The sequence below is a fragment of the Sebastes fasciatus genome, chromosome 12, assembly GCF_043250625.1.
Source record: "Sebastes fasciatus isolate fSebFas1 chromosome 12, fSebFas1.pri, whole genome shotgun sequence".
NCBI lineage: Eukaryota > Metazoa > Chordata > Actinopteri > Perciformes > Sebastidae > Sebastes > Sebastes fasciatus.
Window position 1 is genome coordinate 21455935 of NC_133806.1, and position 23056 is coordinate 21478990.

The following is a 23056-nucleotide window of genomic DNA, read 5'->3' on the forward strand; positions in this document are numbered from 1 at the left end:
CAGTGAAAAAAAAGAAATATTTTAATTCTACTTCAATTACATGTGTATGTATATACTGTATGTCGCCAATGTCTCCCTGATTTGTGTGCCTGTTTGTGTTTTATTTTTTATTTTATTTATTTTTTTCTTCCTTTAACTAATTATGTTCTTTGTATTTGCTTGTCTCCATTTTTGTTTGCCCTTAGTTCCAAGTATTGTCTGTTATCAAAGATGAGGCATGCTACACACCCAACAGAAATCTGTATCACTGACATGCACATGCTTCCTAATAAAAATATTTGAAACAGAGATTTGTAATACCTAACTATACCTACTTACCAACCAACCATGTTTTTGTAATGCTTTTTAAACATTAGTCTATATTGATCTTTAACCTCTCATTGAGTCTGAATGGCTGTGATGCGTTCACGGTCCTCTGGTGTGTTTACTAGCCGCCACTAGTCGGCCGGTGGCGGTGCGGTGCCGCCATACTGTCCGGTTCAGCCTCGCTCTCAGCGGGCATTCAGAGAGGATGCTGAGGCCTGCCAGTCCAACGACACATCCCTCATCAACCCGGGGCTAATATTAAGGCTGGACCGGGCTATGGCTGCACCCATCGCACATTTCGAAGATGACTGGCCTGTGTTGGGTGATCTGAAGATGGTGTCAGACCAGCGGCTGCTGCTGCTGCACAAAGGCCGAGTGTCAGCCACCGCCGCGGGCGAAGCAGCAGCAGCAGCCCCGCGGCTCCTCCTGGATAAAGAGGACATCCTCCTGGAGCTGCAAGACGGCAGCTTCTCCCCGGAGGACACCGGTGCTTTCAGGTCCATGGAGGACCTGGTGAACGGGTTTGATGAGAAGTTATCGGCGTGCTTCCGAGATTTTAACGCCGAGACGGAGAGCATCGCTCCGGTGGATGAGATCACCGAGGAGTCGCTGCTGGAGAGAGACCAGTGAGTGTCTCCGGCCTGTCATTGTCCTGTCCTGTCCTGTCCTGTCCTGTCCGCAGGCTGCTTGTTTTTAATAATATATGTGGATGTTAATGAGGCTTTAACATCACTGCTGCAGGCTGCATTTAGAAAATCATTTAGATAAAGGCTTGTTATTATCTGCAAAGGGATATTTAATTAATCAGGAACACTCTTAGAAATAAACATCTATTAAGAGCCTAAAGGATGAGATGGGGCTATTAGTGACAGCTACACTGCCACCATCTTTAATCAAGCCATCAAAACCCACAACAGATAATAGGTCTGCTTTACCACTGTAATAATAACACACATTCATTACACATTCATTACACAAACAGGCGCACTGATATCGGCATACTATCGGTAGTTGTCCTTAAATGGCTTTTAAAAACAGATATTGGCCGATATATGAGTGGACCGATATAAGTCATATTTGTATCACTTTTTATTGTATGCTCATATTTGTGTTTGTTTTATACTGTATCTTATCATCACGAAGATTATTATTATTGCAAATATGATCATCAGTCGATGGTGTGTGCACAGTGGAAAAAAAAACATTGTCACAGGTGCACTGATATCAGCATATACTATCGGTATCTGCCCCTAAATGGCTTTTAAAAACAGATATTGGCCGATATGAGTGGACCGATAAGCCATATTTTTGGTTTTACAGCCTATACTTATTTGAAATATATATAATAATATATATTATAATATATTATAAAATAATATTTGAAATTGGCACTTGATTTCCTTTTCCAGGATCACTTTTATTGTATATATACCCATATTTGTTTTTGCTTTATATTGTATCTTATTGTCGTGAATATTATTTCAAAAATGCCCTATATGATGATCAACGGTCTGTCGATTAGTTGATCAAATCTGCAACTATTTTGATAATCTATTAATTGTTTCAGTCATTTATTTGATCAGAAAAAAGGAGCGACATTTAAATATAATATTGTTTTAAAACTTAATATTATAATACCATACCATTCCAAGGACATTTAATGTATTTAGTTCACAAATAATAGGCGCAGAGTGAATAAAAACACCTTAAGAACATGAAACATTGTCACTGGCACTAGCTTCGGGCTTCTGTGATGCCTTCAAATGTCATCATCTATGGCAGTTTCCACTTGTTAAACTCTGTTGAGGATTATACTTCCACATACAAAGGGTTTAATCTGATTGTGACATTTGTGGATATGATATCTTAGTAGCATTTTTCATAAATTGTGTAATTAAAGGGGTACTCCAGTGCTCCAGTGAATAAGTGCTGCAAGAAAAGGATGCTCAAGGATGCCCTCATACTCTAGTGGTTTGATCCCAGTCAGTTTCTCTCTCCCCACTTTTCCTGTCTGTATATTTACTGTTGCTATTGAATAAGATATCCTGACTGAAAAATACACTTAATCCTACATTTCCCATAATCCAATTCAATAGAACATTTTGTTAAACTTCCTCTGCCTGGTAAATGTCCACATCTCTCAAGCTCCATGCCCCAGTTTGTACATTTTCTGAAGTCTGAGGGACTGAAGAAAGGTCTCTCTGGACTATTTTTACAGGCTGAGTAGTACTCTCTAAGACGAGTACACTGAACTTTAATTATGTCGGTATAATTTAGCATGTTGGACTAAAATGTTGTTTGTTTCTCCCCAGGATCTGGAAGGCTTTGACCAGTAACTACGGCCGTGTGATGCCGGTGGATTGGAAACAGTCTCGAACCTGCTCCCTCCACATCCCCACATTCAACCTGGAGGAGAAACCCGTGAGTGACTCCACCCCTCCCTTCCCATCTCTGTCCCACTTTCCCTTCAACGCCAGCCCTCTCTCCCTCCCTCCCTCCCTCCCCAAATCTCTTTTATGTTCATCTCACAAATCTCAAATATTTATTGTACCAGGCTTTAGCTCTGTGATTAAATTCCCTCCCCCCCTGGTCCTGTTCCTGGCTAGAGAAAGACTGATGTCACGGCAGAGCTGTCTGACGACGAGGAGCTGAGGGAGCAGCTGGACATGCACTCCATCATCGTCTCCTGCTTCGCCGAGGAGCCCCTATTCACAGCAGAGCAGGTGAGTTACGTGTATCAACCTCCAGTGTAGTTTATAACAGACGCAGCCACACAGTGTCAAGTGCTCAATGAATGCAGAGTAGCAGCTTAACGTGGCTGAAATCCCTCCGTGTTTCCCACAGAGATTTAATGACTGATGTTTCCTGGGTCATGTATTCTGAGTGCTGCCTCTCTGACGTGTGTGTCGGTGCTCTGTGCAGGTTATCGAGGAGATAGAGGAGATGATGCAGGACTCTCCTGACATGGAGGAAGGGCACAATCCCTCTCAGTCGGACCTCTCCATGCTCTCCTTGGACGTCCAGCGGTCCACCAGGAGCCCCAGCTACGAGTCCAGTAAGTGTCCACAGATCAGGACTTAAAGATGACCTATTATGCTTTTGTGCTTTTCCCCTTTCCTTTAGTGTGTTGTATAGTTTTTTTGTGCATGTAAAAGGTCTGCAAAGTTACAAAGTCCACGCAAAAAGGGAGTTACTCTCCCCCACAGAAACGCTGCTTATGAACTGCCTTAAACGTAATGTGGTGATGTCACCAAGTAACACATCTGCATAATACCTGCCCTAGCGGTTAGTTTGGCATGCCCTCAAACAAAGCTAGTAAGAGCGGAGCTGGAGTAGAGTCCGTAGAGTTTGGTCCGGTTGACCGATTGCAACAGAGTGGGCCAGCTGACCAATCAGAGCAGACTGAGCTCAAACGGAGCGTTTCAGACAGAGGGTGTTAAGAGGTGATGCAGCACAGCCGGTATGAGAAAAATAACGCGTTTTTTTGGACATTGAAGCAACATATTCTAGAAGAAACCCCAAATACCAGTATGCACCTGAAAATAAGCATAATATATCGCTGCCTTTTTGCCATAGTGATTTCATTGTACCTCACAATCACTTGTGATTCAAGACGATGAAACTGGGCACTGTAGTATAATTTTACTCAACCCCATATATACCTTCCCGCTGCCATAAATACTCACTAGAGCACCAATTGTGTATAAATCCGCAGCTGAAAATAGTCCACAACAAATACGATATTTACATCTGTTTGTTTGCTAAAAATGTCCTGCTGTTTTAAAAAATACTCAACCTTTTAAAAAAAATATATTAAATATTTGTGATCAGTGTTTTTTGGTTGTTGTTGATTTTTAAATTTTATTATTTAAATTTATTTATTATTATTTTATTTTTTTCAATTAATGTTTTTGTTTTTCATTTTATTTTTTTTGTTAATAATTTTCAGTGCATATCTTTAAAACCAATAAAATTTGATCTTAAAAATTATGATAAAATATAAATATTCGTGATCAGTGTTTGAAGATTTTATTTGTTTTCAGAAGGAATGAATGGGCTTGAGAGCTGCAGACAAGGAAGGGAAATTATTGAGAGACGGACTAATGCATCGTTGGTCTTTTCACGGGATTTGTTGATTAATGTTATCAATGATGGATTCATGATAGTATGATGTCATAAGTTACCCTGCGACCCTTGATCGGTCCATGTGTAATAACAATAGTTTTTTTGTGTTTTGTGTGTGTCTGTGGTTCAGCGGTGAGGACCCTGAGTGTTGCGGAGCTGAATGAACGTCTGGAGGAGACGGAGACGAACATCAGGATGTTCTCAGAGGACCTGGTGCAGCAACTGGCTCTCAGGGACGAGCTGGACTTTGAGAAGGAGGTGAAGAACAGCTTCATCTCGGCGCTCATCGATGTACAGAACCGACAGAAAGAGCACCGGGAGCTGCTGAAGAAAAAGAAGAAGCTTAAAGGTGGAGCTGGGACGTCACAGGGCCTCGCGGAGAAGACGCGCGGATCAGTGAGTGCTTTTTCTTTTCCGCTGCATTTCTTGCTGTATTTGTTTTCCAACAAGCTGTCTTTTCCCATCTTTGCTCCCCCCTCTCGTCTCATGTTTCTCCGCTTTACTTCCTTCCTCCTCAGCGCTTCAGCGTGGAGGGAATCTCCTCCGTCATTCAGAACAGCTTCCGGCAAACTTTTGGGAGCGGGTGCAGTGAAAGACAGGTTAACTTTGTGTTTCTCTCTCAGCTGCTGAACTTTATCCTCCTGTTTTCTGCACTGACAAATATACACTTTGATAGGAATGTCATCCCCTAGAACCATCCTCTGCAGAACCTTTATCTCATCTTTCTCTCTTCCTGTCTTTGTCTCTGTTTTATGATGCTTTACAGTATTTGACCACAGTCATTCCTTATGAGAAAAAGGGACACCCTCCGTCGCTCGAGGACCTCCAGATCCTGACTAAGAGTGAGTTTCTTCATCTGTACCAGCAGTACTTGGATTTTAGTGGCTGTGATTGATCCATGATTCACTCATCTGTTTCTGCTGCCTTGCAGTCCTACAAGCAATGAGAGACGACAGTGACAAGGTGCCCAGTCTCTTAACAGACTATATTCTCAAAGGTGAGCTTTTCTCTTTTTGTGTTCACACACTGTAGAAGTTGGTGGTGTGATATGTGGCCGAAAACACTCACTACTCATAGTGGACTGTACAGGGAGTTTGCCATTTTGCAGTGCTGTCCGGATATATAGTAAGAATTATTATAATCTGTATAGTGGACTAACCGAGCGCTATATACCATCATGCATTGAAGGAAAAATGGCAGATGGACGAGAGCAGAGCAAAAATCCATGAGTTGTGGTGCGAAGATAAGATGATTAACATGAGCAGAGCAGCACATCACAACACAAACGGACACAAAATACTTTGTATTTATTAATTTGGGAAAATACGCATATTGCCCCCACATTCACAATGGCCGTTCATTCTTACCTTTCACAATAAAAGCCTTAGATATATGCGTATATGTGTATATATATATAATCCTCTACATAGAACTCCCTGGATAGTGAGTAGGGAGTAGTGAAAGAGTGAATGATTTCGGACTCAGCCGATGTTTCACAGAAACCAAGGATCAATGACTGATTAATTGTGGCTGGTGCTGGTGCTGGTCACATAAAGTTAAAGAACCACAACAGCATTTTTGAAGGTTATAACAATTTAGTATAAATCGTATATACCTCACATTACTTTTGGCCATTTTATCACATATTGTAGTTTGCTGTTTGGATTTTGTTTCCTACATCTCAGTAAAGAGTTTCAGTTGACTGTAAAATCTTAAGAAAATCCTCTTGAAACATGCTTGATATCGGCAATCAAGTAAAGTTTGGTGATGTTACGTTGTTATTGCTTGGTCTTGCAGTTGAGAGCAGGTACTACTTTGAAAACAATTCATGTGTTGGTGCTTTGAAGGGACACAACAGAATGTCAAATTTGACAGTTGGCTGCCATAAAGTATCACGTTTATATGTTGTGGTGTTGGAAAAACATCAAGCAAATATTCATAGTGTTAAAAGCAGAATATAAATCTGGTATTTGAAAAGTCTGGCTGCTGACTCTCTCTGAGCTCAGTAAGTATTTGAATGCATCAACAAGAAGAACTTTCAAAACAGTTCCTGTGTGTAACTGCATTATAATGAAGCAGTAAATGCAATCTTAGACAAAACATGTCCATGTCAAGCAAGTTTCAACTGCAAATTGACTTCCACGCTGTACTTAAATCAGCTGTAGTCAACAGCTGTAGTCAACAGCTGCCTGAAGGCAAGAAAATCAGCCTGTGCTTTAGAAAATAATAGCCATTAATGTCAAACCGTATAGTCCTTCAAACAATTGCGCTCTATCTTTTATCTTTTTTATTTCCTTTCCTTTCACACACTGTATGTTGTGTTTTCATTCTTTCGTGTTTTCTTTCTCTTCTTCTCATGATCTAACTTATCGCTGCCTTGCGCTCACTAGCTCTGGTGTGAGCGATGGATGGAGAGGTTTGTTTCCCATGTGATGTGCACTGTTGTGGTTGTCGCCGCCGCTCACATTGGGAGAGCGCCCGCTCTCTATCACTGAACTGTAGTGCAGTCTGATCCTTATGTTCTCCTGTTCCCTTTACACCCCCTCTCACAGGCATGGTTGATCCCTCTTTTAGTGTCAAGACTCACTGACAATGACTCACCGCCACACACATGAAAGCTCCCTGCTGTTAACATTTAAGACACTGTTTTATGATCACTAGTCATCTAGCACTGCTAAGACTGCAAGTATTTATCCTCACCCACCCTACTTCACAATGAGGTTCGTCATCAGTACTAACTGTTGTGCTAAAATGTAGATTTTTCCCTTTTGTGTGGCCTCTTTATCTTCTACTTTGTAATATGTACTGATCCCTTCGTGTTGAAGCTTCATCGCTGGTCACTCACAGCTCCGCTAATATTCATCTCTACTGTTATTACAGTGCTTTGCCCGACGTAGACCAGAGGGACGGTGCCTGACACCCTGCAGATAGTTTACCATGGCAACAAGATGAAGAGGACTCATCGTATTTTTTGCAGACATGAAGCACACTTAATTTATTCCTGCATGTTTTTACCTCGAGCTGTGTCCTTTTTATTTTGTGTGTTCTTTTCTTTTTTCCGTTGTATTTATTTTGCGTTGAGCATTGTGATTTTGCAAACCTTGTGTGTTCCTGTGAATTTTTAGATTTGTTTTTACTGTTTTTAATGTTCTTGCACTGTGAAAGAGTATCCTAAAAATGTTAAAAGTATATAAGAAAAAATACCCAGATGGATGTATTTCAGCGTAGAAGCTGCACTGGTTGGAAACTGCTTGTTGGTTACAAAAGAGTTTTGTATTTATCTGAAGTGCTTAACTGAGCAATGAACAAATGCACAAAGCACGTTGAAGTTGCAGTAATAGAGAATTATAAAAAAGAGCTTTGAAGCATCAAAACTGAAAAGCATAAACAGTAAAGTGAGATTTTATTGATCCCCAGGAGGAAATCAATGTTACAGTATTGCAGCAGCACAATAATAACAACAACAAATAAATTAGTTACCTTAAACCAGTGTGCATAAGCATAATGTAAAACCATCATATAATTCAACACAGCCTTCCATGAAGCAGCAAAACACTACATACATCATCATTATTATTCTATGGAAGATATAAAGTGTTGATGGTCGAGGTGATGTACTCTGGACTGAAATTAACAAATTAACTATCTATGCATTTGAGTACTGAATTGTGACCCATGCACTGTTTGTACTTTCGTGACGCTGACTGGATCTCTGAATCAGAGACTCTAGCGTCGACGTGCCTGCTGCTCACAGGGCAGCTTGATACTCTCTACGTACTCTTGTGTATGTACAAACTGCCTTTGCTTGAACTTTTGTACATTATAAATGACTTATTTTCAATGAATGTCAAGTTGCTGGACTACTTACAGAACCCGCTTCATTGTTAATTTATTTTGTAAAAATGTTTTGTTTCAAATATATTGATAGAAATCACACCTTCTTTGTCTCAGTGTGTTTTATTCAATTCAAAATAGACGTCTGAACAATGAACACACATTAATGAAGAATCAAAGCCTTGTAAAAAATGTTAATAACATGCAAGACAAAACATTATAAAGTGCAAAATAAGGAGTGACTAAAATAAGAGGCTTTAAGATAATAAAGCCTCATTCTATAGACATAAAAAAATCTGAAAATGGTCAAAAATAATAAACAATTATCCCTCCATTTTATTTTCTATTACCCCTTTGACCGTCTTCCTGCATATAATGAAGAATTAAATACATATAAATGAGGACTTGATATGAAAAAAAGAAAGAAAGGATTCTAAATAGTTTATTATATTACCAGTACTGTAGGATGCACCAACAAAGCTTTCCCCAAAAGATGTATTGAGGTCTAATAATCCTTTATAAATATTTAGGACAAAAAGGTAGGGAGTCTACACTCTCAAGCTATTTGTCCTAGAAAATAATAAGGCAAAACATGGATTATTATCCAGTTTTGATGGAATGTATTTGCTCATGTTGGCTCATCTCTTCATTGCATCACTTTAATATGTTATTTGGCTGTGAGATGTGTGTATTCAGAGAGTGAGATTTGGATCACTGAACATGGACGCTGCTGGCTGAGATGTGAGAGAAACTCCAGTGAAGACTATGGTCTTACAGAAAAGAGATGAAACATTAACAAACAGTATTTCTTCATTATATAAGTCTCAGCCATGTGCCAGCTGCACTTCGTCCAGTTCACTGAGGAGTTCCAGATGTGGCAGAAACCCCCAAAACATCCAACCTCTGGCCTGCTGGAGCAGAAACACAACAGGAAAACAGGAAAACCCCACAGTTCAATTAGCAACTACGGGAAGGCAGAACTCTTTGTTGCTCTTAAGTGGCACAGACAGATGCAGATAATTGGCACACATGATTAAAATTCTGTTTATGTAATAGTGACACAACACACACAGACAGATAAGGCCCTGCTGTAATTTATAGGTAACCTAGAAACATATGGAACCTGATTCATGCTTGTCTGAACGCTGTTAAACTCTCTGCCTTTCTAAAGCAACACAAACGGCTGTTAAACATCTGTAAAACATCTGTAACACATTTGTTCTCTCTCAGATAAGATTTCCTCATTCAGCTCTGTGTCGCGCCACCCCGGTAGTGTAAAACACAACAGCCTGTGTGTCTGTCTGGCCAGAGCTGCAAGGAGCTTTTCTGGTGCTGCTGCAACCAAAACAGTCTCTTGGATTTACGGTGGATTTAAGCGTATTTTCTTCCAAGTATTATGGATGCTCGAGGGGTTTGGTTGATGCTTTGCCTTCTCCTGCTGGCACGATGCTCGTTCCAGCAGACCACCTCGAAGAGAAAAAATGGCAAGAAAGGTAGGACCTTGACATTGGAAATGAAAACAATGTCCTCAGCTACAACTATTATGTGAGAGTATCATTTATATCGACTGAATGCATTGTGCCTTAGAGTAAAGTTGCATGTTTTTGCCTCTTCAACAGACTCTGCAAACAGTGCTGCAATAGAGGAGCTGAAGAAACAGATTACTGACATTCTTCAAGAGCTGAATTTGATGAAAGAGCAGCAAGCTTTACAGACAGGTATTCATCAATTATTACAATTAAATTTTTTTGGAAAAGTTTATGGATCACAGAAGACGAAATGCTGTACCACAGCTCAATAATCCACTAAAGTGTATCTCACAACATGCTTTATGTGAAATAGAATATAATTTAACAGCTTTCCATTGATGGAGAACCAAAAAGAGACAACACCTGACTTTCCTAATTTCCCTCTAAGTGTGTCTCCGAGGCACCAAGATCCTCGGCAAGTGTTTCCTGGCTGACCCGGTGAAGAAGACCTTCCACGCCGCCAGCGAAGATTGCATCGCCAAGGGAGGCAGTCTGGCCACTTCTCTGTCAGGAGACGAGAACGACCAGCTCTACAGCTACGTACGTCAGAGCATCGGCCCAGAGGAACACATCTGGCTGGGCATCAACGACATTGTGACCGACGGCCAGTGGGTGGACCAGTCAGGTGGCAGCGTGCGCTTTAAGAACTGGGAGACAGAGATCACCCTGCAGCCGGACGGAGGACGCAGCCAGAACTGCGGCATCCTCTCCACCACGGCCAACGGGAAGTGGTTTGATGAGAGCTGTCGAGCTGAAAAGGCCTCCGTGTGTGAGTTCAACATCGTCTGAGAGCTGCTTTCTGATATTAACATCACTCTGTGCAGGTTAACACTCATGCAAACATGCTTGCAGAAAAGAATGAAACACGTAGAGCATCGGGTACATTTATGCAATGCATTAAAAAATAACATCTTTTCTCAATCAAGCCATTCAGATGTGATTTCACACTGTGGTCTGAGATATACACTACAACTACAGTATGTCATTGTATAAACTAAACATTTTGCATACATTCAATAAACTTGTGTTTTCAAATATTCCAGCATGTTCTATAGCATATTAGATATTCATCATGGTAAACACCACTGGATGGCTTGTCTTTGTTATATATATGTTTTTTATAAATTTGCTAATCAATGCAATAAAACATTTTTTTTACTGAAGAGCGATCATCAATAGTGCTTTTTTTCTGAGGCACTTTCTTTATTTCTAGTCCTGAATGTAAAGTTATGCTGCTTATATTACATTATATAATGTTAATAAACACGTGTCTCCTCAGTTGTAGCCTTCTCGTTGTCTTCTTGCTCACATATTCAGTAGATATAATGTGAATCCTTTGCTTATCAGAGGGAAAGAAATACTTAAAATAATGCTTTGAAATGCTTATGTAACAACTCATAAAAACAAGAACTCCTTTTTCCTAGTTTTTGACAAGGTCATCGGGGTTAAAAAGTCACAAGCAGCCAAAGTTTTCCTTTAAAAATAAGACTCCAAAACACCAGACACAGGAAATGGTAAACTTCAACAGAAAGGACCGGACTAAAATAACCAGTACGAGGATGACATTTTTTCCTTCCCAAGTGTCACCACTTTAAATACTCCACGGTTAAAGTCAGGAATATATATATTATAGGCAGAGAGGAGGGTGAACAGGTGGAAAGGTGTGCAGGGATTCTCTAATATGGCAAAGATTAACATCCCCTCTCATAAAAACATTTTAAAATTTCCAAAGAATTCCCGATCAAACCCTCCAGAGGTTTCCTGGTCCTACTTTTCTCGAACATCTGTCCCCACTTGATGAGAAAAATGACTTATTGTGTCTCCACCCTGCCCACACTGTTTCCATCATGGAAACATAGTTTCTGTATTCTTAATAGTTTACTCATCCAGAGGAGGGTTGCATCAGATCAACATGTTTGGACGTCTCCATGGACATCCCCCGATGGAGAGCATGTCCTCATCTCCGTCCCTTTAACACTCAATGTGTTAAGTATTTATGGTCATATTCTACATGGCTCGTAACCAAAGAAACTTCACATTCAGAGAGTTCTTCATTGTTTTACAGCGGACACTTTATTTCCTCAGGAATGAGAATGGATTTATGGTAACTTTGAGCTTTGTTTCCCTCTGCAATGCGTTTTCTGAACTGCAGGAGGCGATGTGGCTTTACAAGACACACAACAACACACAATGTATTCAGTCTTTTTCACCTGTTTGATTGTAAAACTTGAATCCCATTTTTCCTCAAATGTGACCAGTTATTATTCTGGCATCTTCTTGGTCAGCCTAATATCGAAATAAATACCCTAAATAAAGATTTAAATATTCTGTGCTATTGTTTTCTATCACAGTTAATGTAAAAACTGTTGCATTTTACAAAAACCTGTACTTGACTGTGACTTCGTTAGGACTTGGTTTGTAACTTTTAAATCGGTTTGTTGTTCCACACTGAACATCTGAGTCGGTCATCACAACAACACATGAGCACTCATCACACTTAAGTTAAATTATAGGCCTCACACAATCTCTCTATTAAAAGCAACCTGTTATTAATGACACGGTGAGATGTAACCTTTTGCTCACAGACTGAAACGAAGTGTTTAAGGATTTTAGTTTTGTATAAGAAGGGGTCTGTGGTCTTCCAAACAAATAGTAAAATATGGTCTCTGACTAGTGATTCTCATTCATCATGATACACAAGTAGAAAACAAAAAAAGTCCCTGTATGACCAGAGAAACAGATCACAGCTAGCAGCAGATCAGTCTTGATATTCCCAAAAGAACGGGTCCAAAAAGAACAAAAGCACTCAATTGGCTGAAAACACCTCTAAGATCCTAAACTGTGTTAGCAGGAGTGAACTGCCCTCTCTGTAAGGTGTAATGATAGTGAAGTCTCCATAGCAGGTGCAAAAGCAGTGATAAACAATAGAAATATACTAACTCCGTGCACATACGCCGCTGTTGCAATCTCCTGCAATACAGGCCATCATGTTGTGATGATGCCATTAAAGTGCAGCGTATTACAACAGCAGCGGAGAGTCGTCTCTATTCGGCGGTTTAATGATAAAAATGAGATGTAAACAGCGCACGCGCTTGCTCCTGTATAAACAATCATATGTACAAAATATCTCAAATGAAAAATAGTCATTGCCTGAAAGTAACAAAAGATCTTTTGGCAAAACTGATATAAAGAGGATGATGATGTACTGCCTTCATCTGAGATAAGACAAGGTAACAGCTGCAGGCGGGTTTCAACAGGGTTATTTCGTGCCTGGCTTTGGTGCAAAACTAAACTCCAGAGGAAAAAAACAAAGGTTTCTTGCGAAGCAGGTAATCACAAAGATGCCAGGGAATGAATATCTCAAAGTTCAAGTAGGTCAAGAGAAAAGCAGAAAGCTGAATCCAATCTTCTCCTCAGTTCCCTCCCTCCGGCTCCCGCCGCGGCCCCAGATTCGGAGAGCGTTCCTCTTCGCTTTGCTCCTCGGTCTTGCAAATCACATCGTCCGCCAGGGGCTGGCCGTAGCTCCGGGGCCTGATGGGAAGCGGAGGAGCCTCAAACTGCTGGTAAACCCCGACTGGCGTGTCGTCTGAACCGGCGTCTTCAGAGACCAGCGGCTTCTGAGAGTCAGTGTGCCTCGTGAAGGTCCGGTGCATTTCAAAGTCTTCGTAGATGCCCATCTCTGCTCCCTTTCTCAGCAGGTCCGTGTAGACCAGCTCGTCGTCAATGGAGGCGTACACGTGGGACTCGCTGTCCTCGCGTGATCTTGGGAAGCCGTTTTGTCCTGGCAGGAAGATGGTACCGCTGGGATTGTAGATGGACACTTGATGACTCAGCTTTTTCTTCTTCTTCCTGTTTGGCAGGACAGACAAGACGAGCAGAGCTTTAGAGTTATAGACTGTAAGAACATTTTTAAATGAAGGGGGGGAATCTCTAGCAGATTGAGGCAGACTTGACCTTTAGTAGGATAGTACTTGCGCATCTTTACTATATTTACTAAAACAATAAGTTGTAGAATTCTTTCCACAAGTGAGCAATTTGAAAAGACAATGACTTATGAAGTATAAATGATACAATTTGAAGAATAAAACAAAGCAGATCCACTCACCTAATCACCACACAGACCACTATCAGCACGATGACAAAAATGACCAACAGAACAGCCACCACACTCAGGATGATGGTCAGCAGAACGTCTACATGAGAGAAAACAACAACAGATACAATCTTTCATTATTACTTTCTGTTGTACACTAAATTAAGTGTACAATCCTTGTAACGGAAATTTGATATTGACCATCAAACATCTAAAAGAAACTTCTGAAGCCTGAAGATTAACAAATATTGATTAACTTCTTATGATTCATGAAAAGGGATAGTAGTGGGAATATTTGAGCTCATGTGTCACTGTTCAACACACCTTTAAAGTATACGCAGAGTCATAAAACAAGACTTTAAGAGTCTACAGCCATGATAGCAAATGAGGCTGTACTTTGGAAAAGCAGTGTTTTGCAGCTAAATGCAAATGTAATCTTAAACACAAAGTACAGCTGAGGCTGATAGGACTGCCATTAGTTTTGCAGGCATTTGGTCATAAACCAAAGTATTGCATTGGACAAATATATATTTTAATCTGAGGATCAACAAAGTTGTTACAATTCATCCTGAAGAACATGAACATGTGCACCAGTTGTTGAGGTATTTCAGTCTGGACCACAGTGGTGGTATAACAGACCAACCAGCTGGTATTGCCATCCATGCCAACCGTTACATGCTCCCCCCTTTTCTTGAGCTCCTCTCCCTCTCTCCTCCCTCCCTCCTCCCTCTCTCCTCCCTCTCTCCTCCCGGCTCTCAGGTGTTCCTGATCATGACTAGTGGGCAACCCTGCCCCCATATTGAAGGGAGGCTGGAGGAAGAAGGAGCTCTCTCCTTCCAGATCAAACAGCCTTCTGCCTGTTGTGTGATTTTCTTTTGCGCCTTGTTTTTTTGTGTTCATTTCTTTTGAGAATGGAGGTCTGGTAGTTCAGTTTTTGTGGCTGTGTTTGTAGTTTAGTTTATTCACTGTTTTGATAGTTTAAGGGGGAAAGCTGTGGGTCCTGTTGTGTCTAGAAGGTCGCACGTAAATTGTGAAAACGTGCAAAAACTCTTGCGAGACTCGCTGCCTGACGACCTATCCTAACCTTAATCATTCAAGTTCAATGCCTAACCTTTCTATTCTGTTCATGAGTTTGATTCACTCGGAGAAATGATGAAATTCTCCAATATTTGAACTATAAAAATGTATGTCATCTGTATAAATGAACAAGATCACACTAGCGGCTTTGTTTGAGTCTGTACTTCGGCACAGCAATGTGTTGAGCTAAATGCTTACATCAGCACGTTAACACGCTCACAATGACACCAGCATGTTGAATAACATGTTCACCATGTTCACCATCTTATTTTTTTCATGCTAATATTTGCTAATTAGCACTAAACACAAAGTACAGCTGAGGTTGATGGGAATGTCATTAGTTTTGCAGGTATTTAGTCATCAACCAAAATATTTCAAGCAATTCATCTAATAGTTGTTGTAATAGAAGTAGTTATAGTAGTCTTAGAGATGCCTGTGTGATCAATTAAAACATCCAGTCCAATTTGTGTAAAGCCTCTGTGCACCCACACAGGTGTTTTCAGTTAATCTGACCTCTTCTCAGGACTGTGTGGGCGTGTATAGACTATAATTGAGTGACATCTTCCTGAGTCTCCTGTTAGCTTTGTTGAATCTGTTAGAGCGGGACAAATTACACCTTTATCATTCTTATTGGTAGATAAAGATTTGTGATCTCATAAATTCCCATCAAAGCTCTGGCCCACTTTGAACCTGAGCAGAGGTCTAATTAACCCAAATAACTAAACACACCAGTGTGGCTGTGCAGAGGAAGTGTCACCGGTTACACAAAACTATGATGTTGGCCAAGTGACCCTACAAAATGTTGTCTTACTCTTGCTCTTCTGCAGGGTGATCTTGGTGAAGACCCTGAAGTCTCCTCTCTCAGGACTACAGTTGGACATGTTGAGGTAGAATTTGCCGGAGACGGTGAGGCTCTTGGCATTCTCGTCCTCCCTGCGGCTGTAGTCCTCTTCCCGGGAGCCGACTCTCTGCACCTTGATGCCGGTGTGGCCGGCCCCGCACTTAGGCTGGCTGACGTTGTCAAACACCAGGCGAGCCTCCATCTTCGGGGGAACGGAGACGATCCAGGAGACGGTGGAGGAAGCCATCATTCCTTTTGGCCAACCAGGAGTTGCCAAGAGGACAGGGGAGTCTCCCTTTGGGGATACATTGAATATGTATTTTTCTGAATATGATTAGAAAGAAAAAAATATTAAATATCACTGAAAAACATGCATTTAATTTATTTATTTATTTCATTCGATTGACTTGTTACCTGATATCTCGTCTTTATAAAGGGCATCCAGCACATACTTGACAGGCGTCCTTAGTGCTTTACCCTTAATGCCGGACACAGTGACGGACACGTTGGCGCGGATTTGGACCTTCTGTATGGTTCCCTGAGGACAGAAGGTTCCGATAGATGTGCCGTCGTCTTCGGCCACTTCGAATAGGATGCTGTCGTTGCATTGCTGCCCATTTATGGACTGCTTGAGGGGCCCGCTGGGTGAGCTCAGCACCAAGGTGCCCGACATAGGAATACGGAAAGTCCAGGTCATGCTTCTCAGAGGGAAGCGGAGGCAGGTCGGCAGCACGGGCACCGACAGACGGGAGCAGTTCGGGCAGCCGTTGAGTTGACTACACTCTGACATGAAAGTGTAGATAGTTTAAATCAAGAGGGGTTCAGAAACGAGACTGAATTTCTGCATTCAGGAGCTACAGCCATAAAAAGGTCAGCTCAGCCAAATTTACAAAAAAAAAGCATTTTCGCACTTCTAGTAATAGAAACTGAATTGAAACTAATTTCTACCTAGGAAATTGTCTTTATGAGAATTGTTAACACTGAGTTAGATATTGTTGTTGCTATTAGTCAGTTAGACACAAAAACATGGGAAAATAGGGTCCAGGTTGAAAAATACCAAAGTTACCCTTTAACTTCCAATACAAAATAAAATGAGGTAATCACATGTTGACAATAAAACTTGTGGAGTGACAAAACTGGCATCCTATACTATGAGGTTAACTACTTGCTGTAGGGTAGTTAAGGACATCAGACATGTTATTCAGCCACAGAGAGATTGTATGATATGATACATAGATACAAGTATGGAGAGTTATAAAAATGATTCAAGGCTTATTTTCAGGGCCCAAGGAAGCGTCCGTTAAACACTTAAATCTGGATTTACCTATGGCTCTCGTGGCGGTGACTTTTACATCTTCAGGAAGGCAGTCCTGGAAAGTCAGGTCAGTCTTCGATGTGACTGTGACGTTCTCCTTCAACACAGAGTTTATTCTCATCTTGCAGTCAGACGCCGATTTCAACTTCTCCAAGTGAAGAGAAATGCCCTTCATTTTGCTCACATCCACTTTACATGACACTACAGAAAACAGCACAATCACATATTAGCATTTTTTCAGTCTCCTTTTTCCCCTCACACACAAAGAACACAAATGCAAATATGTGGGCACGTGCGTTTCAAATCACAACCATGTCAAACAGGTATTTGAATTTAGATTTGACTGGTAGAGTTGAACGGGATTCCCGGATTGTTGAAGGGAGTGTTTCCTAACAATGAGCCTCAGTTGTCATTCATGACTCAGCAATGAAGCAACTTCAGAGATCCCCTAACCCGAGACCCGGGGGCTCAGACAAACGCCACGAGGCCCACTCACCACGTCACTGTTTCATTACTCATCCACGCTGAAGCTGTCTCAAAAAACAGGGAAAATCCTGTCACACTCCTTACTAACGAAACTGCACTCTTGTTGTGACGTGATAAGAAAATGGAAAATCAAGATTATTTATAGTTAGTAATCGCATGCCTGTTGCAACATGTAGAAGAGACATAAATCATCCTCCAAACTATTTTATCAACAGCAATCCTCCAACACTGAACTCCATGTTGCTCCTCTGCCCCAAACTGCTTTCATTTATAAAGTGATAAAATCAAATAGTTATATCTATTATACTTCTCATACGTGATACATTTGCTGGCCATTTGCAGCTTTAAATATTCTAAGATTAGCTTTCTTTTTTAATTTCATATGCACTAATGCACTAACAGACTGAACAGTTTCAGTAGAATCAATAGTTGGTAACTAATAATTATTTGAAGCAATGCTAATAAAGCAGCAATATTAGATTTTTTGACCACTTGGCGACGACAGAACAAGCTGTAAACACTGACATTATCACCTTACATAGTTAATATGGCAATATGTTATATTTGTTTATACATGCAGCAAACAGGAAGCAACATTAGCATCCATTTGGAGTTGAGTTTCTGGCCACATGATGAATCTAAGTCCGATAGTCATTCTTTTTAAGCTCTGTTTTTGGTCTCTACCAACTACTGATTGAAATATCTGGCTCTTCAGCTGTTAAATTCAATTCAATTCCAACCTTTATTTAAAGGTCTTATTGATAAAATTTTTTATGTAGACAAAACATTTTTTTAAATAATACACAGAGCCTTTAGAAAGGTGCCGAATAAAAGTGTGGCTTTTCCTGAAAAAAAATATTATTATGATTGTGAATTAATTATTTAAAAAATTCGGGCAGGTCCAAAATAAATATTTTGTTTATCTCTGTGGAAGACGTTTGATTCACAACTTTGTGAGCCAATAGTAAATCAATGTTGGTATCACGTGGTATCTCTGGGTCGTCAGTTAGTGTGGAAAAAACAGATAAATGGCTGAGATTGACGGTAAGAGCCTGGCAACAACTTGTTGTGAAGTAAATGCAATGGAACGGAGGAGGGACAATGTGACATTTAGTGGCTGAATGTTATCAATGTTATCAATAGCACCTTTAAACTCAAAATGTTCACTGAGGTTGCCCTCATCTACATTACATTACATTTCCAAATGCTCCGCTGTGTTCCCAAGCTAGTGTCTGTCTAACTGTGTCTGTTTGCTGCTTGGCAAGTAGTGTACAGTGGGTTTTTAACAGCTTTTTGGCTAAAAAGATCTGTCTGCTGCTACCAAAAAATGATGCTATAAGAGAAGTGAAGAGTGAAGCAAACCAGTTAAGTTGTGGGCTGTAAAACAGAAACAAAAATAAGCTAAAAGATGCGAAAACGCTCCCCAGAGATGAGAAGTCGGGTGATAATTCTCTTTGGGTTCATCATTGCAAGCAACATCTTCCACATTACATGGTCATTTTACCATTGTTAATATAAAAATGTTGATCATAGCAGCGTTCAATTTCAGTTGAATGATTTTTGATCCTTTAAATCAATAATGTCAAATAAGCCTACGTCTCAGTTAGTTAGGATAAATATAGTATAGTGTGGATAAACACAGCATTCTTGAAGATCCAGATGTTTTCTCTGGCTCAAGCTCTATCTACCACTTTATGTCATAAATATTTGAGACATACAGTGTAACATGCCATCTTCAGAGGGACAAACACATAACTATCTTAGCAGAGGTCATATATTAAAACTGATTCACAAACCTGTTGGATTTGCAATTGAAGAAGACACCTTGAGGTTTAACGACAGTCCAGGAGAACCAGCGCGTGTTCTGTCCATCTCGCAGTTCCTCAGCGTGAGCGAGAAGCTCTCCTTATTCTGGTGCGGCCGAGGATCCGTTAGATTCAGCACGTACCCTTTTCCTTTAATGTGGCACTCCACCGCCGTCACCTTCTTCAGACAACGCGGCTGTGTGACATTTGAGAACAGAACGGCTGCCTTGTGTTTGTCCGGGACCTCAAAGTACCACTCCATCACGTCATCGTCAGGAAAACTGTCCGGGTAGTTTGGCGAGAACAGGTCTGAGGACGAGGTCCCTTTTGGTAGCGTCACTTTAATTTTCGCGAGGGCTGTGAGAGAAAAAAAGACACATACACTGGTCAAATAATGTGATGTCTGACACATCAGAGAGATCATTCAGACACCAAAATTGAAACTCACTCTTGATTTCCTCCCCGCCAGACACCTGAAACTGGCCATTGTCCAGCTTCTGCCCTGCTGGGATGTCCAGAGAAAAGCTGCCTTGATTCAGTATCTGAGCGCTACTGACAGGCCCCGTTCTGCAGTATTTCCCCACGGCCACCTTCCCCGTAGTCTGGAGGGCCTGCAGGGTGTAGCTGTGTCTGTCTGGACATCCCTCAGATGGATTAATCTGTCTCATACCCGTGTTGCTGAAGTCTATTTTGAGTGCTTTCGACGCAGAGGCCTTCAGGTTCCAGGTGAACTTTCGGTTAAAATTCAGAAAAGGAAGCGAGCCGGCGTCAGACTGGATGATGTGGCCGTTGCACGACTTTGTGGTACACTCTGAGAGGAGATATTAAAAGATGAACTTTACAACAAACAAATACACACATACTGTATTAGTTTCTGCAAGATAACTATTCAAATAAATCCTTAAACTGCAGTACTCTAACCTAAGGGTGTAAAATAATATCCTTACAAGAGTATCGCGATATTTGCGATACTGTATCAAGTCTCCAAAATGCTCCTGGCCGCTATTCTGTCTTTTGGAGGTTTTAGCGGGCTCAGTTTTAGAGCTAGAGTGAAGCTACTGGCATCATATGAAACTAAAAAAATCTGAGGAATCTATTAGCACCATGTACCATTGGTACCATGTCATACTTGCATGTTGCAAAGGAGGCTAAATAATGCTCCAAAGGTTGCTAAATTGTGTTATGTGAATGAAAACGGGTTCAATATGACAGTTTTCCTATAATTAGATTAGACAATATATCGCCTTGCTTGCAGTATCACAATATAGCGCAATATATCGAACCGTTACCCCTGTATCATGATACATATCGTATCGCCAGATTCTGGCCAACACACAGCCCTACTCTTACCTATATTTCGCACAATTTCCACGCTGTATACATCTTGAGGTCTGGAGCAATCAAACTCCACTGAGACACTGGTGCTGCCTGTTAGCACGAAGGGTGGATCACATTGTCGCGAGCGTCCTGCCACGATGCACCCCTTGCAACCTTTGACCTGACTGCTGCTGATTCTGAGGGTGGTGCCTCTGTCAGGGGTGACGGTCAGCTTCTGAACCCCTGGGAGGGAAAAAAAAAACACAAAGCGTGAAAATGTGACTAAGATAAAGAGGAGACACATGGGTAAAAACAACAGATGTCCAGTGCTGAATAACAACGAAATATCACAATGAAATCACCACTTTAGATTGTCACTTAAAATCAGAATATAAAGAAGTCTTGCTAAGTATTAAATACATTTTATTCACTGTTAAAAGCCACATCTGTGTGGAGAGAAGAGGCCGACAGCTCGGCTTCACTCCCTCTCCGTGACTAACCAGGCCTGTGCTGAGCAAACAGAGCCATGCTCACACACACAACAGCACCTGATGTGCTGCTTGAATCAGCTCTCTATTGTCTCACATATCCTGGTTTACACTCTATTATTTCTCTTTCTATATATATATATATATATGTTTCTGAAGTGGACAAAACAGACACAACCTATCATCTGGCACGTGACATATGATGATGAGGTTTTCTGTTGAACAAACAACAGAAAAGCACTCAGCTCTGTCAACAAAAGCTTTTCTTTCTTTCATTTGTGTCCTCATCCTTTACAACTTCATTTACTGTGAAACAGCTAATCAATGCAATCATTAAAGTCATTCAGGTTTCCAGCAGCTCTTCAGCAGCCATATTGTAGCACAATAATAGCAGCTTTAGAAATACTTAATAACAATGTCTGATGAGACCTCCATGTTTCTGCTTATTGTCCTATAATAATAAGGGAATAATAATCAGTGTTCATGTTTAAACAGCAGATCTTTCACCTCACCAGCATCATGGCTGGTTAATAATTAAGCTGTAACTTACCTGATACAGTGCAGGCGATGAGTGTGAGCAGTAGAAGCAGACTGGTGACTCTTGATAATAACATGCTGTCCTACAGTGTGTTTCTGTTTGATCCAGAGGGAAATCAGTGGAGATCTTTCTGCGCATATTTCATAACTTCACGTCCAGATCTGCGACCCTTTATGCGCCCAAATGTTCCCTTGCGTGTAGGTGAAGCTCCGCTCGAGGCTGATGAGACACAACTCCTCCACTTCCTGTATGTGTGAGTGTGCCAGCAGCAGCAGCAGCAGCAGCAGCAGCAGGGAGTGTCTCAGCTCCAGGTAGGTGAAGGCGTGGCCACTCCACCATTTTGACAGGTACAGTCAGAGCTCCTGAATGTGTTATAACATGCTTGATAATAATAATAATAAAAAAGACTAATACAAATAAAAAAAATTGCTAAAATTTCCTGCAGTTTAGTTATTACTACAAAAAATAATTTCGAGAAATAGTCATTTACAATTAAAAATACAATTAAATTAATTTAATAAATACAAATCAAAATATATGCTATTATTTGAATTATATAGGTTATGATTATAGCTTATGGTAAATGGTGCAGGTACAGTCAGAGCTCCTGAATGTGTTATCACATGCTTGATCAATAAATGATAATAATAATAATAATAAAAAAGACTAATAAATTAAAAAAGTGCTAAAAATTCCTGCTGTTTAGTTATTTCTACAAAAATAATTCAGAGAAATAGCAATTTACAATTAAAAATACAATTACATTTTTAATCTATATAGAAAAAATGGATACAACTGACATTAAGGTTTTAAACTGCTGACCCCATATTACATACAATTCACAACTTAATTTTTATTTATTTATTTATTATTATTATTATTTTTAATTTACTTATTTTTCGTTTTTTTTAGTCCTTTCCTTTTTTTATTATCTTTTTTTTCTTTTGTTTTGTATATGTTTCATTCATATTGCTATCGGATTTAATTCATTTATATGTATGAATGTAATTGTTTATGAAATTAACTCTGCTTATTTAATGGTGCAGTAATATTGGTATAGGGACGAGGGGGATATAATTTGTTTATACAATTATTTCTGTGATTTATTGGATCTTGTACAGAATACCAATAAAACGACTTTGAGCAAAAAAAATTATATTTTTTGTTATTTAAACTGTGTCAGTTGTTATTGTTTTATTTACAGTTGACGTGTATTACGATGTGTTATGTTAGTGTATGATGAGTAGTGTGAATGTATATTTTTGTACTGTCACCATGTAAACTATGTGGACCCCAGGAAGA

At 40.3% G+C, this 23056-nt stretch overlaps 3 protein-coding genes across 4 annotated transcripts; 2 read left to right on the top strand and 1 right to left on the bottom strand.

Annotated features, from left to right (window-relative positions):
- Window positions 1–393: 393 nt before the first annotated feature.
- fez2a (fasciculation and elongation protein zeta 2a) lies at window positions 394–8367 on the top strand. Of its 2 annotated transcripts, XM_074654146.1 has the most exons (9): window positions 401–932; window positions 2619–2727; window positions 2913–3029; window positions 3229–3361; window positions 4562–4827; window positions 4950–5030; window positions 5198–5273; window positions 5363–5428; window positions 7312–8367. In XM_074654146.1, exons 1-9 carry the CDS (start codon window positions 583–585, stop codon window positions 7326–7328), a joined length of 1215 nt encoding a protein of 404 aa, XP_074510247.1. In that variant the 5' UTR covers window positions 401–582; the 3' UTR covers window positions 7329–8367. The 2 variants fall into 2 exon arrangements, with proteins under 2 accessions (XP_074510248.1, XP_074510247.1); XM_074654147.1 differs by lacking the exon at window positions 4950–5030 and having other exon boundaries at window positions 394–932.
- Window positions 8368–9421: 1054 nt separating this feature from the next.
- Window positions 9422–11072, top strand: clec3ba (C-type lectin domain family 3, member Ba). The gene is made up of 3 exons (XM_074654148.1): window positions 9422–9758; window positions 9885–9983; window positions 10183–11072. Exons 1-3 carry the CDS (start codon window positions 9662–9664, stop codon window positions 10581–10583), a joined length of 597 nt encoding a protein of 198 aa, XP_074510249.1. The 5' UTR covers window positions 9422–9661; the 3' UTR covers window positions 10584–11072.
- A 774-nt stretch (window positions 11073–11846) lies between these two features.
- On the bottom strand, window positions 11847–22031 carry cdcp1a (CUB domain containing protein 1a). Its single transcript, XM_074654149.1, has 9 exons — window positions 21767–22031; window positions 20762–20971; window positions 19860–20222; window positions 19403–19768; window positions 17130–17321; window positions 16220–16588; window positions 15776–16129; window positions 13900–13987; window positions 11847–13643 (listed from the first exon to the last, which is right to left on the bottom strand). The coding sequence occupies exons 1-9, from the start codon at window positions 21828–21830 to the stop codon at window positions 13208–13210; spliced, it is 2442 nt and encodes an 813-aa protein (XP_074510250.1). The 5' UTR covers window positions 21831–22031; the 3' UTR covers window positions 11847–13207.
- Window positions 22032–23056: the final 1025 nt, after the last annotated feature.

Coding starts and splice junctions, on each gene's coding strand:
- fez2a (XM_074654146.1), top strand. CDS start 583: ATGGCTGCACCCATCGCACATTTCGAAGATGACTGGCCTGTGTTGGGT. Junction 2,728..2,912: donor TCAACCTGGAGGAGAAACCC/GTGAGTGACTCC, acceptor GTTCCTGGCTAG/AGAAAGACTGATGTCACGGC. Junction 3,362..4,561: donor GAGCCCCAGCTACGAGTCCA/GTAAGTGTCCAC, acceptor TCTGTGGTTCAG/CGGTGAGGACCCTGAGTGTT.
- clec3ba (XM_074654148.1), top strand. CDS start 9,662: ATGGATGCTCGAGGGGTTTGGTTGATGCTTTGCCTTCTCCTGCTGGCA. Junction 9,759..9,884: donor GAGAAAAAATGGCAAGAAAG/GTAGGACCTTGA, acceptor CCTCTTCAACAG/ACTCTGCAAACAGTGCTGCA. Junction 9,984..10,182: donor GCAGCAAGCTTTACAGACAG/GTATTCATCAAT, acceptor TTTCCCTCTAAG/TGTGTCTCCGAGGCACCAAG.
- cdcp1a (XM_074654149.1), bottom strand. CDS start 21,830: ATGTTATTATCAAGAGTCACCAGTCTGCTTCTACTGCTCACACTCATC. Junction 20,972..21,766: donor CATCGCCTGCACTGTATCAG/GTAAGTTACAGC, acceptor TTTCCCTCCCAG/GGGTTCAGAAGCTGACCGTC. Junction 13,988..15,775: donor CACCCTGCAGAAGAGCAAGA/GTAAGACAACAT, acceptor TCTCTCATGTAG/ACGTTCTGCTGACCATCATC.